The 13,155-nt window shown below is 44.1% G+C and overlaps 1 protein-coding gene across 4 annotated transcripts in view; it reads right to left on the bottom strand.

Moving 5' to 3' along the window:
- Nucleotides 1-13,155, bottom strand: part of CPVL (carboxypeptidase vitellogenic like) — a 131,204-nt gene that overhangs the window by 101,166 nt on the left and 16,883 nt on the right. For all 4 annotated transcript variants that reach the window (XM_058724732.1, XM_058724733.1, XM_058724735.1 and 1 more), the window contains exon 3: nt 4,865-4,983. In XM_058724732.1, the coding sequence (XP_058580715.1) occupies nt 4,865-4,983 (119 nt within the window). The remainder of the gene's footprint in view (nt 1-4,864; nt 4,984-13,155) is intronic.

Raw genomic sequence — 13,155 nt, 5'->3', positions numbered from 1 at the left:
GTGGGTGAAACACTCACTTCCTCTCCAAACAGGTTTATCCATATGGTTGTTTTAGTGTCCTCCCAATGGCATCTGGCTTCCCTCAGGGTGAGTGATCCAAGAGACCAAGGCGGAAGCAGCACTGCCCTGAATAGGAGCCTTGTAAGTCACACACCATCACTTCTGCTATAGTATATTGGTCACAAAGGCCAGCCTTAATTCAATATGGCAGGTGACTACACAGGAGCATGGACATCAAGAAACTAAAGATCGCTCTTGGGAGGCTGGCTACCTCACTCTATTCCAACCTTGCTGACTCCTCAATATGATACTGAACTTTCTCAGTCACCAGATACTCAGATTCTAGGAATCCCAGCAACTCCCCGTGGCCAGGGGAGTAAGATGGGGTCTAGTAAAGGGGCTTAGGCCTAAGTCTAAATGCCTCGGGTTTGGGCTCCATCACATTTGATGCAAATAATTCAACAAATTACCTATATTCCTATACCTGTAAGACAAAGTCAAATACTGCGTATTTTTCTCCAATGGGAAGAATTCTAATTTTAACAATAATAATCTTCTGCCTTTTTATCTTCTTAAATGTGGAAAACCCCAGTTTCGCTTTGTAATGTATTAACTCCCCCCCCCCACCCCAACAATTAATTTGCATTCTTCGCTGGCATTCAGGGACTTCCAATTTGGAATGGCCCATTTCCTGTCTTCTTTAACATCCCGCACTGTGACTGGCTTAAGAACTAAGCTTCATTATACTTTTTATATACAGTATTTGTGTTAATAATAGGAAAACTAATGACACTAATGATAATACTGATAATACTGATGATAATTATGAAATAATAAGAATAGCAACACTACTTCCTATGTATCAGGCACCAATCTAAGGTTTTCCCACATTCTCTCATTTGTCTCAAAATCATCATCAAGTAGGTACTGTGATCCTCACATCTGGCATAAGTAGTGGAGCCAAGATTTTATGCAAGCTTGACTAACTCAAGAGCTATAATGTTAATGACCGGAGTCTAGCACCTTCCATGGCTAGCTGATTCTCAGGACCAACACACAGCGATCAAGAGCAAAGATTTCTCTATCAGAGACCTAGTTTTAAATTCAAGTTCTGCCAATCTCTAGTTGGTCAACTCGGGGCTAATTATTTACCCTGTAATTCTCTTCATCTATTAAACAAGGATAACAATTCCTTCCCCATGTGGTGCTCGTAAGGATTAAATAAGAATATGCACAGTGTTTTGTACCTAGTTAATGTTCAATTAACAAAAGCCATTACAACTGTTACATTTTTATTGGCTTCATTATACTTTTTATCCCACGGAAAATGCCTATTATTTCTCTTGCAGATTGCCTCCCGGCTACACACCAAAAAATTTCCAGCTCTGGAATCCATTATGCACCGATGTGTATACAATAACAGGGGAGTCTCACAGAAAAAACAGGAAAACAAAACTAATTTGAGAAACAGCATCCCCCCCCCAAAAAAAAAAATACTCAGAGGATATTACAAGTGCGGCATCCTTCCTGAGTCTCTTATTTTCTCCACCTTCAATTTTTGTAAAGGGTCATTTCTCTCCTGATTAGTATCGGCTGCCTCCCCGTGACAGGCAATGAACGGATATTTCTGCCAAATGAGAGGAACTCTCCCCCATCTCGGTGACCACCGCTTCTCCTTCTCACATGCTTTATCTTCTACACCCAAGAAGGAGATATGGCCTGTTCCATAATTTACAGCCTGACTGGCTTGGCAAGAATGGTTGCTTGGGGGCCTCAGATGCCAGCTCTGCATGTGGCCTCCCTGGGTAAGGAGGTCTCAGAAAAATCTATCCTGGCTGCCACATGGTGACAATTGTCAGCCTTTCATCCCTGCCTGTTTCCCCCCTGAAGCTGAGCCTATCACTTCCAATAGAACACGCTGTGCTCTAACATCTTTTTCCCGTGTGGCGGCCTCGAGTTTATGTCTTTTGGGTTCATCTAAGAATGTGTTGAGGGCTACAGTCCTGGGCCCAAAAGAGCATAATCTGGCCAGCGGATGCATCGCTAGGTCTTCACTGAATTAAGGGGGGCCCCTAACAGCCCCGTCACTGTTTAATGCAGCAGGGGTTCAGATCTCGGTCTGGCAACCAGGAGAGGATGCAGAGTCTAGGCCCATTTCCCTGACCGGCTTTCCAGTCCTGGAGCACTGCCTCTATTCTAGATAATTCTGTACACCTGCTCAGAGGCCACCTCAGAAAGAAATGACTGAGTCTTTGTTTTCAGTGGACCACTTCTCTCCCCCCGCCCCCAACCCCATTAATTCCTGTTTTCACAAATCTGGATTATTACTATTGGAGACTCAACATGCAGTTACATGTTGGGGAACTTACTGCTGTCAGAAACAGCCACCCAAGCAGAAGAGAAAGTAGGAAATGGGGTTTCTCAGAGCTAAAGGAGGCAGAGAGCGTGGAGGGGGAGGTGGAGCCCCCCCGCAGGCCTCAGAGGAACACTGAGCAGGATTAGGAAAGGTGACCCCATAGGCTACACTCGCCTCTTCAGGCCCCCATTCCAGCCCTCCCCCAAGTGGGTACGTGGGGCAACACTACACCTCCGTCCACACCATTTTAGCTGTGCAAGGTGTTTCTTTCTGGTAAAAGGACAATGGCTCTCAAAGGTATCCACATCCATATCCCTAGATCCTGTAAATAGGTTAAGCCACATGGTAACAGGGAATTAAGGTAGCTGATGGGATTAGGTTGCCAGTCAACTGGCTTTAAATTGGGGAAATCATCCTGGGTTATCCCGTGGGCCCAATGCAATCACAAGGGTCCTTAAATGTAAAAGAGGGCAGCAGAAGACAAGAGTCAAAGACGGTCATGTGACCATGGAGTAGGCCAGAGTGATGCAACGTGAGAAGGATTCAGCCCACTGACGCAGGCTGTAAAGATGGAAGAAGGAGCCATGAGGCAAGGAATGTAAGCAGCCTCCAGAAAATGCAAAAGGCAGGGAAAGAGATCCCCCCCCGAGAGCCTCCAGAAGGATCACAGCCCCGCTGACACCTTAATTTTAGCCAGTGAGACCTATGTCAGACTTCTGACCTACAGACCTGTGAGCTAATAAATCTGTGTTGTTTAAACCACTAAGTTTGTGGTAATTTGTACAAGAGCAATTGAGAACTAATACAAAGGGGTTCATGATAAATGCATCCATTCACGGATATTGAAAGGTGTGATATCAAAAATGCACACGTATCGTATGGTTTCCGGAAGGCATAAAGTTGAAGAGATTTCCAAGAACACATGAAAAATGTCCACCTGTTAGAATTAGGTCTTATTGGTAGGCTTAATGTACACCAATTCTCTTTAAGACAGTTGTATTGAGCATTTGGATGTTTTCCTCATTGCTTCTCTATTGCATTCTCTACTCTGTTCTGTGCCCTGGTAGACAGACCTCTAGAACTGGACTCCCCCACCCCTCACCTCTGGTTTCCAGTTGGATTCCACCAACGGGAGGTGGCAGCAGGAGTCTGGGGGACACTTGGGTGCCAGCATGGCACCTATATAACCCTGAGGGCAAGTCTCTCCTTCAATTTTGTGCAGTAAGCACCCCATCTGCGCACTCAACAATAACATCAAGGAAGAACTAAGAAATTCTCCAGGGTTCGGGAAAGTCTTCCTGGAGTAGGTGACAGTCTGAACACTACTATGAGCCCAACCAAAAAGCATCTGGAATTCTTCACCAATTCTAATATGTTTCCTCCCATTCACATAGTTGGCTATGCGGCCAACTATGTCAGAAGCCGTGGTTGGGAAGGCAGAGATGAGAAGTCAAGAAAACCCAACCCAGCAGTACCAACAAAGGCAATTTGATTTGAAAACTATCCGAGATTAAACAGTTTTCTAGATGCAACACGGCGATATGCAAATCACATGCAAATATAAATACAACCCTCCGCAGGGATAGCTTTTTCTTTGTTTTCTCTGGCTTCTAAACCAAATCCAATTCGGAAAATGAAAATAGAAAATTATCCTGGGGTGGGATACAATTTATTTATGCAGCTCAGCACCTCTACCAATTCTGCCCAACAGTACCCGTAAGGCCAAAGTGGTTTGTTCATGCTGAAGAGCTGTGTGACATGCATACGTGTGTGTGCGTGCACGCACCTGGGTGCGCTAAGTCAAGACTGGTAAAGTATAAGAATGTATCCAGCTGTGTGTATGGACCTAAGAAGGTAAGTGATTCGCCTTCTGGAAGCCATCCTAGATTAGCACTGCTTTCCCACTGCTCCCCCCAAAGCCCCCTTATAAGTTTAGCTCTCTTCCATGTTTCCCATGGAGTAGCACTCAGTTAATGGATACCGGAGGCATGAAGGAGGGAGCCCAAAAATAAGAGCTGGCACTGCAAAGCCCACGGGGACAGAGGACAGAGCAGCCACAGAAGTCCACAATCAACTACCTTTCGACATGTATCACACCTGTATATTTCGGGAACCTCCCCATCCCTTATCATTCTTCGGTTCCCCACCGCCCAGCCTTGCCCAAGGTATTTTTAGAACAAAACAACGACAGAATGATTTAAGAAGACGGTGGCAGGAAGAAGGTGGTAATATTAATATTCTGAATAAGGCTGCAAGGAATTTAAGAGCTGGACCTTGCCTGTAAACATTTGTTTCCTGCACATAAACAGGAACACCACACGGAGTCACTGGTGCTTATTTTTAGAAAAAAAATCTAAAAGATGCAAAAAAAAAAAAAAAAAAGTTGGTTTTTTTTTGTTGTTGTTGTTGTTTTTTAAAGTATGGTTTCCTAGGCTAACATTTCTGCGCTGGGGAGCATTCTCAGCTCCTGAGGGTTAGTGTCCTGATAGAGCGCTCTCGCAGGCCTACCTGAGCTGGAAAGAACCAGAAGAAAATGTTGCTGTTGTAGGTCTTATTCACAGTGATGTAGCCAGCGTAACTCTTCACATTCGATCCAGGGAAAGGAGGAACCAAACTCTGTTTTTTTGCTAGTGGAAAAAAAGAATGTACCCGAGGATTAGAGAAATAATATCGAGTTAGCTATCTCTGTCTCATCTCTGGTCTTCTTCCTCTCATGGGCCAGGTCTGGAATGGAGCCAACAGAAAAGCTACCAGGAGACTGGCATAAAGGTACGGGCTATAGCAAATTCCAGCTTGCCCTGGCCAGTTCCACATGTTCCACATTTACAATGTAGCCAAGGGGCATTTTTAACCTCGTTTTCTTTGGTCCCCAAATATATTTATGAACTATAATAAGATTTCTTTTTAAGAAAAAAGAAAGAAAATCACTTATCCTCAGCTCCACTCTAAAAAGGAAACCAAAGTGGGGGCACCTGGGTGGCTCAGTCGATTAAGCACCCGACTTTGACTCAGGTCATGATCTCACAGTTCAGGGGTTCGAGCCCAGCTCAGAGCCTGGAGCCTGCTTCGGATTCTGTGTCTACCTCTCTCTCTTTCTCTCTCTCTCTCTGCCCCTCCCCTGCTCACGCTCTGTCACTGTCTCTCTCCAAAATAAACATTAAAAAATAATAATAATAAAATAGAAATAAATAAATAAAAAGGCCAGGGCAGAAGTCACCAAGTCCCAAAAGGTGAGGTGGGTACAAGGAAAACAACATAGCTAAGCAGCTCTCAGCCTCCGGAAAGCCTATATTCTCCACACTCTCCTTATCATGAAAGCAAGGGGCCTGCCACTTCCATTAAGGGAAATACGCTGACGCATGTGGGGAGTGGGGATGGCTGGGAGGGTAGAGAGAGGCAGGCAGTGAGATGAGGGGTGACCTCATGGCCTCATAGCTACTCACAGGAAACCAAATAAGACAACAGGATAGTTGTAGAGGGCAGAGGTCTGGCTTTTTTACAGCACCAAAGGGACAGGGACAGGGAGGGGGAAAGAGGGACTGCTCAGATAGCGTGAGGACACCCAGGAGTAAATAATACTAAGAGGGGCTAACACTTTAAAGGCTACAGTACCGAAGGCTTTCCATTATGCAGTAGGTGTAATTATTATCCCCACTTTACAGATGAGCTGAAGCTCAGAGAGGGTGAGTAACTTGCCCAAGGTCACACAGCTAGTAAAGGAGAGCTGGGATTCAAACCTAGCAGTCAGACTGCAGAGTTTGCTCCTTCTCTGACCCTACACTGCTTCTCAACCAGAGAGTTAGTCCCAAAGTAGGGGTGGCACGGGGGGGGGGGGGGGGAAGGGAGAGCAAGCAGTGATTAGGAAAACAGTGGAGGAGAAATGGGACATGGATGGCAGGGGGTAGGGGGAACCGAAGGGGAGTTTAGGTGAAGAAAGATTCCTTAATGCTGACAAAGCAAGTGTCCCCAGTAAAAACTAATGATTGAAGAAAAGCTATTTATGTCTGACACATATTAAGTAGGAGACTGGTTAGAGAGAGGAGCAGGTCAGGAAGCTTAGTCCTTCACACACACCACCCACTAAAGATGCCTTCAGCAGGGTGCTGGAGCCCATAGGCTCTCAAGCTGTTAGCATCTCTTCCCACCTTAGCATTAGCAACATCACCACTAGCAGGCAACAAGCCACAGTAAGAACGTCTACATGTGCAGATCAGTGTGCAAATCAGGACCCCGTCCCCACAGAGCTGCTCGTGACGCTTACCAGCACACCATGGCATTGGGGCTGCAAGTTCCTCTTTTAAAATGAACCTGCCTCCTGGCAGGGAAACTCTCATCTAGACAGCACTGTTCCCTTTCCTTCGTACTTTGCTGATCCATACGCTGCTACTGACCGTCTCTGTGGTCCCTGGGCAGTCACTTGACCTGCCTGTGCTTCAGTTTCTCATCTACGGAAGGTGGATGACTTCACGTGTCAATGAGAATAAGGGTCCATGCATGTACAACCTTTAGAAAAGAAGCTGGCTCGTAGGGAGCACAGCTATTGTTACCTGTGAAATGCACCTGCTGATTAGGAACAAGTGGCATCTGGGAGCAGAGGAGATGGTGGGATAAAGGCAGGGTCTCAAGAGCAGTTTCTGAAGGGTCCTGCTAGGTTAGTACAATAGGAAGAACATGGGTAGACCCAGGTTTGTGATTCTGACCAGGCCCCCTGGCAAGTTGCCTTATCTCTCTGAGCCTCTCTTTCCTCTTGTGCAAGATGTGGATACCGATTCCCCCACCCTGGGCCTTCTGTGGGGATCAAACTCAGCACACAGAGTTACATCTAAAATAAGGGCTCGGGCAAAGGAAGCGAAGATCATCACCGGCTTGTGGGCCACCCCACGTGCTGTCTAGAAAACTCTGCCTTTTTCTGGCGGCGTCTGGTTCCCCCAGGGAAGATTGCTTAACTCAATCCAGGTTCTCTAGCTCTTCCCATGCTCTTCTCAAAAAGACCTATCCCTTGCTGCCAGAAAAAGAAAAAAGAAAGGGAGAGGAGTATCTCAAGCAAAGGAAAAGGGGGATGTTTAGGGAAAGTGGTGATTGCCAGCCTACACCCTTCCCTCCAGCAGCCTTGCCTCCACCCCACCCCACTTTGCTTCCGCTCTCAATTAGCCCAAAGAAGGCTGACCCTCCAGGGCTGGGCAGCCTTTCAAAACTTTTTTTTTCTGTTTAAAAAATTGAGATATATTGGACAAGGAACATTATATGAGTTTCAGATGTATAACCTAACAATTTGATGTTTGCATATATTGCAAAATGGTCACCACAACATCTAGTAAACACCCATCACCGTACGTAGTTACAATTTTTTCTTCTGGTGATGAGAACTTTCAAGATCTATTCTCTTAGCAACTTTCAAACATGCAATATGATATTACTAACTGTAGTCACTATGCTATATATCATATCCCCAGACTTCTTTTGTAACTGGAATGTTGTACCGAAAACACTTCTGACATATTTTCCCCCAAACTATCAATCTTCTCAGAATCAGAGAACCCCCAAAAAGGTGGATAGAGACCTGAAGGTAGAAGGGTTAGGAATAAATGAGACGTGACTCACAGTGAGGTATGTGAGCAGCAGGGGTTCGAGAAAGAAGACAGAGAAAAATGAGAAATGTCGAAGAAGAATGAGAAAAGAAAATATGTAATAGAAAGGAGCTGGAGGGAATGGAATATGGGAGAGAGATGATTGAATCAATCTATCTCTCTGAGGCCAGCACAGCACAAGGTCTGCTGGCCTGCTCTGACAATGACTCTGATGTTCCCCCAGCCCTCCTTTTCTGAAGCTTCCAAAGTTGTTTCTCTGCTACCTTGTACCTCCTCAGGTACATTTCCTGCCTTGCCTTGAAGATCAGGGGCTACTGGAAAGCAGGGAAATTGTCTTGTCTTCGTACCCACAGGTACACCTGATTTACGCACTGGCAATGCACTAGGATTAGCATATTTCTACAAAATCCTCCTAAAGAAGGCAGGCCTTATTAAGGTCTTAAGAATTTAGAAGGACTTTGGGGCGCCTGGGTGGCGCAGTCGGTTAAGCGTCCGACTTCAGCCAGGTCACGATCTCGCGGTCTGTGAGTTCGAGCCCCGCGTCAGGCTCTGGGCTGATGGCTCGGAGCCTGGAGCCTGTTTCCGATTCTGTGTCTCCCTCTCTCTCTGCCCCTCCCCTGTTCATGCTCTGTCTCTCTCTGTCCCAAAAATAAATAAAAAAAAAAACGTTGAAAAAAAAAAAAAGAATTTAGAAGGACTTTTTCTGGCTCACTAAAAAGTGTTTCACCCTATTTCAATTCTTAAATTTCCTTTAACGAAGTCACGGTAAAATAATTAAAAGCTCTTTCAACTAAAATGATATTTTGCATTTTCAAATGTTTGGTTCCTCCTTCCAGAGTCTACCAATGGAATGTGGAAAATAAACTCCCAAGATGTAGGGGTTTCTTACTTCCTGGAACCATGACTCACAATTCAAATGTTCAAAACAGTTTAAAAAAAAAGGAAAAGGTTTTCTTTGAAGTGATTTCACTTCCTCCTTATTATTCACTGCAGTTACCAATGTTTATGATATTAACACTTTGAAAAAGATTGGATTGTGACCAAAGAAGGACTTGAAGCAGCTAATCAGGGTGCACTTCACATTTGCAAAGTCTTCAGTCATCAACAGTACTGCACAAGACACGGCCAGACCATAAGTGATAATAAAGTGACACCTAATAACAAAATGGTCTTTAAAGTTCGTGAAAAGGCAGTGTTTGTAAATATTTAAAAATTTGCCTCCTTTATTCATTTTGTTTCGAGGGTTTATTCTAGCTGCAGAGAAAGTAAACGTGCAATTACAATTACACAAAACTAAGCCAGCTAATTGGGAGATTAAAAAATAAAAACGCCCTTGTCTTTTTGTGAATTACTGTTTATCTCAAGAATGTTCCATTGCGATACTAAGACTCATGCGCCTAAGGTTTTGACAGACTCAATAAACAAAAGGGATTTAGGGGAATGAGCTGACCATCTGTCCAGAGCTTCCTGAACTTTCAGTAAAGCGGATGAATAAAATTATCCTTAATTATGTTATCAGGGCTGTATGTGAATACCCAGATGTACCAGAATTTGGATCAGCCACTCAAAATTCCATTCAAAGATTTTGACTGCGTAACAGAACTTTAGAAAGTGACATTACATCAGTTTTACTATTTTAGAAGTTGTCCTCCATCAGATGGTGATCTATCAGACTTGGCACAGAAGGGCAGAAGATGAAAACTACCTCCCTTGGAAACCTTCCTTGCTACTGCTGATGACCGCAACAGTGAAATGTTTGTAAACAAGGAATACAGGAGTGGTAGGGATGTGGACAGTCTCTCAGATGGATTTCTCTGTGTTTTCACTTGGTTCCTCCAAGATGTATGAAACAGACACACCACCACGAGTCGCTTGCGCTAAATGCCTTTGTTGAAACTGTTTTCCTCACTCAGTATACACAGATCCTTTCCTAGTTTGGATCTAGTCACATAGCACAGTGGTTCATACCTTGGGTTCTGGAGCCAGCAAAGATAGGTTTTAATGCCACCTCTGCCACTGACTATCATTAAATGGCTCTGAGCAAGACACTTAATTTCTCTGGGCCTCAGTTTCCTCATCTACAAAATGGGAACAATAATTATGCATTCTTCATTACCATTGCTCTGAGAGTTAAATAAGCTAATGTGTGTGTAAAACCCATGTCTGGCATACATTCAGGCTTAACATTTAAATTCTGCAAGTATTTATTATATATGCCTATTACATATAGAAACTGTGCTATGTATTGGGAATATAGTTATTAAATATTAGGATGTGTTATTTTTCTTACTACACTATTGCTATTTTCTGGACTCTACCAACCGATAGGATAGCTTCCTTCTCAAAATTTCCAACATGCCTACCTCAAATGTGACACTTTAGTATTTTAGTATTCACTGCCTTATTCCTTAATTGGTTTCATGTGTGTGCATCTGGTCACTCCAGAAGAGCACCAGATTCTAAAACAAAGGGAAACAAATTAGAGCAGGCAGATCCCAGAGCAGAAGTCATAAAATCTGGGTCTTAAAACACATCTCTGGTCCTATTACCTGCATATCCTTGGGCAAGTCATGTAACGTTTTGGGAGTCTCAAATTCCTTCTGTGTGGATTGGTAGGGTTGGTTATGAGTATTCAATGCCATTTCAGCTCTAACTAAGTGATTTGGCTTGATTTGTTGTTAATGAACATAATCTAAGCCATCAGTACCCACTTACTAAAGAAGCCCAAATGAATGCATGCGATCCGTTTTTGTAGATTTGGATGATATTTTGCCTCTTCGTATATGTCTAGTGATATGAGCCTGTACCGTCAGAATACCATCTTCTCATGACTTTTCTACATCAAGAAAAAAATGAGTCTTTTTTAAAAAAAGGAATGACTACCTTCTCTGACTACATTGTCGCTGGCTACATCATCAAATGTACACAGGGGCACCTGTGTGGCTCGGCCAGCTAAGCGTGTTGACTCTTGGTTTCGGTTCAGGTCACGATCTCACGATTCGTGACTTCGAGCCCCACATCAGGCTCTGCACTGATGATGTGTAGCCTGCTCGGGATTCTCTCTCTCCCTCTCTTTCTCTGGCCCTTCCTGGCTCTCTCTCTCTCTCTCAAAATAAATTAATAAATTCTAAGAAAATGTACACTAATATACACTGACGACATTATCCAAGTTTTCCACCTCTTCTCAGGAAAGAGACGGTAAAACATGGAGTCGACGTGTACGTCAGAAAAAAGACACATGACCAGGACTCCAGTGCACCCCCAAGATACAAGAACGTTTTGGTTTTAAACCAAACAAAACCCAAAACAATAATACCCTGTTAGCTATGAGAATATTTTGAATGAAGAAGCGTTGCTTTATTTTTAAACTTCTTTGTGGAGTACATAGATTTATTTTTGATCTTGAAAATGATTATTTCCCTCAAATTTCCAACATCACTTCCACATGCCCCTGCTGTCTACCAACCTAGCAGCCTCACAGCCACTAACTCGGTTGTCCCACCTGTGATTCGAGAGCAGTCAGTCCTCCAAAGCAAACACCAACGTCTCCATCTATGGGCCAGCTTCCCCATCTTTGACCTAAATAGAGTGCTCCTGAAATAGTCCCCCATCCCAATCAACTGTCCCCTCTTCCCAATCATTTCTATCAGCAAATACATTGTCTCCTGCTCTCTCTCTCTCTTTTAAATATGAAATTTATTGTCAAATTGGTTTCCATACAACACTCAGTGCTCATCCCAAAAGGTGCCTTCCTCAATACCCATCACCCACCCTCCCCTCCCTCCCACCCCCCATCAACCTTCAGTTTGTTCTCAGTTTTTTTCCAATATATAAAGTTTATTGTCTAATTGGTTTCCATACAACACCCAGTGCTCATCCCAACAGGTGCCCTCCTCGATGCCCATCACCCACTTTCCCCTCCCTCCCACCCCCCATCAACCCTCAGTTTATTCTCAGTTTTTAAGAGTCTCTTATGGTTTAAAGACCCTTCCTGGTCCCACAGCTCCCTCCAGCCACTACCCCATGTCTCTGATTCCTTTTACAAACAACACCTGAAAACAGCTGCCTATATACTATTTTATAGTTCAGGAACCCACTGATGTCCTGAAAGATTAAGTAGTGTTATCTACCCAGTGATTTACCTAAACAGAAGGAAGCATTAAGAACAGAGGCAGGTCATAAATTCTAGTCTCCGATGATGCCCAATAACACATTTTTCCTATTAATAATAATTATTGGAAACCCCACAATTTCCAAATAAAAAGTGATTTGCAAACACTAATATTTAGAGAGCAACGTATAGGTTATAGAGCTTTCATGTGCGTTTTCTCATCTGATTCTTATAACATCCCTGTGACTTAAGTGGTTGTGTCTCCATGTTGTTAATCAGGACACCGAGGTCTAGAATATTTGAGTAACTTGCCGTGCAGAGGGGCCCAACAGTATGCCTGTGGTCATAGACTCCGGAGGGAGGCTGTCTGGGTGTGAATCCTGCACCTACCAGCTGGTGTCCATGTGACTCTCCAAGTAACTTTAAAAAAATTTTTTTAAGTTTATTTATCTATTTTTTAATTTTTTAAATGTTTTTATTTATTTTTGAGAGAGAGAGAGAGAGAGAGAGAGAGAGTGAGTGGGGGAGGAGTGGAGAGAGAGAGGGAGACACAGAAGCCAAAGCAGGGTCCAGGCTCTGAACTGTCAGCACAGAGCCCAGTGCAGGGCTCGAACTCACGAACTGTGAGATCATGACCTGAGCTGAAGTCAGAGGCCTAACTGACTGAGTTACCCAGGCGCCCCTATTTATCTATTTTGAGAGAGAGAGAGAGAGAGAGAGAGAGAGAGAGACAGAGAGACAGAGAGAGCCAGCAAACAAGGGGGGGCTAGACAGAGGCAGAGAGAATACCAAGCAGACTCTGTGCTGTCAGTGCAGAGCCTGATGTGGGGCTCGAACTCACCAACAGTGAGATCATGGCCTCAGCCTCAGTTAAGAGTCGGACGCTTACCTGAAGAAGCCACCCAGGTGCCCCCAACTCTGGCAAGTAACTTAATCTCGTTCTGCTTTAGTTTTCTTAGATGTGAAATGGGTACACCTGCCTGGGTTGTTAAGATGCTGACGTGAGTTTACGTAGAATCCTCGGAACCAGTATGTGTAGTAAGTTCTAAGGTTAGTATTTATTATTGCCCAGCTGGGGACAGGCGCTATGCTAGTTTTAT

Source organism: Neofelis nebulosa, chromosome 4 (assembly GCF_028018385.1).
Source record: "Neofelis nebulosa isolate mNeoNeb1 chromosome 4, mNeoNeb1.pri, whole genome shotgun sequence".
Lineage (NCBI taxonomy): Eukaryota > Metazoa > Chordata > Mammalia > Carnivora > Felidae > Neofelis > Neofelis nebulosa.
The sequence above is the reverse complement of the archived record's forward strand: the minus strand, read 5'-3'. Positions and strand labels throughout refer to the sequence as shown.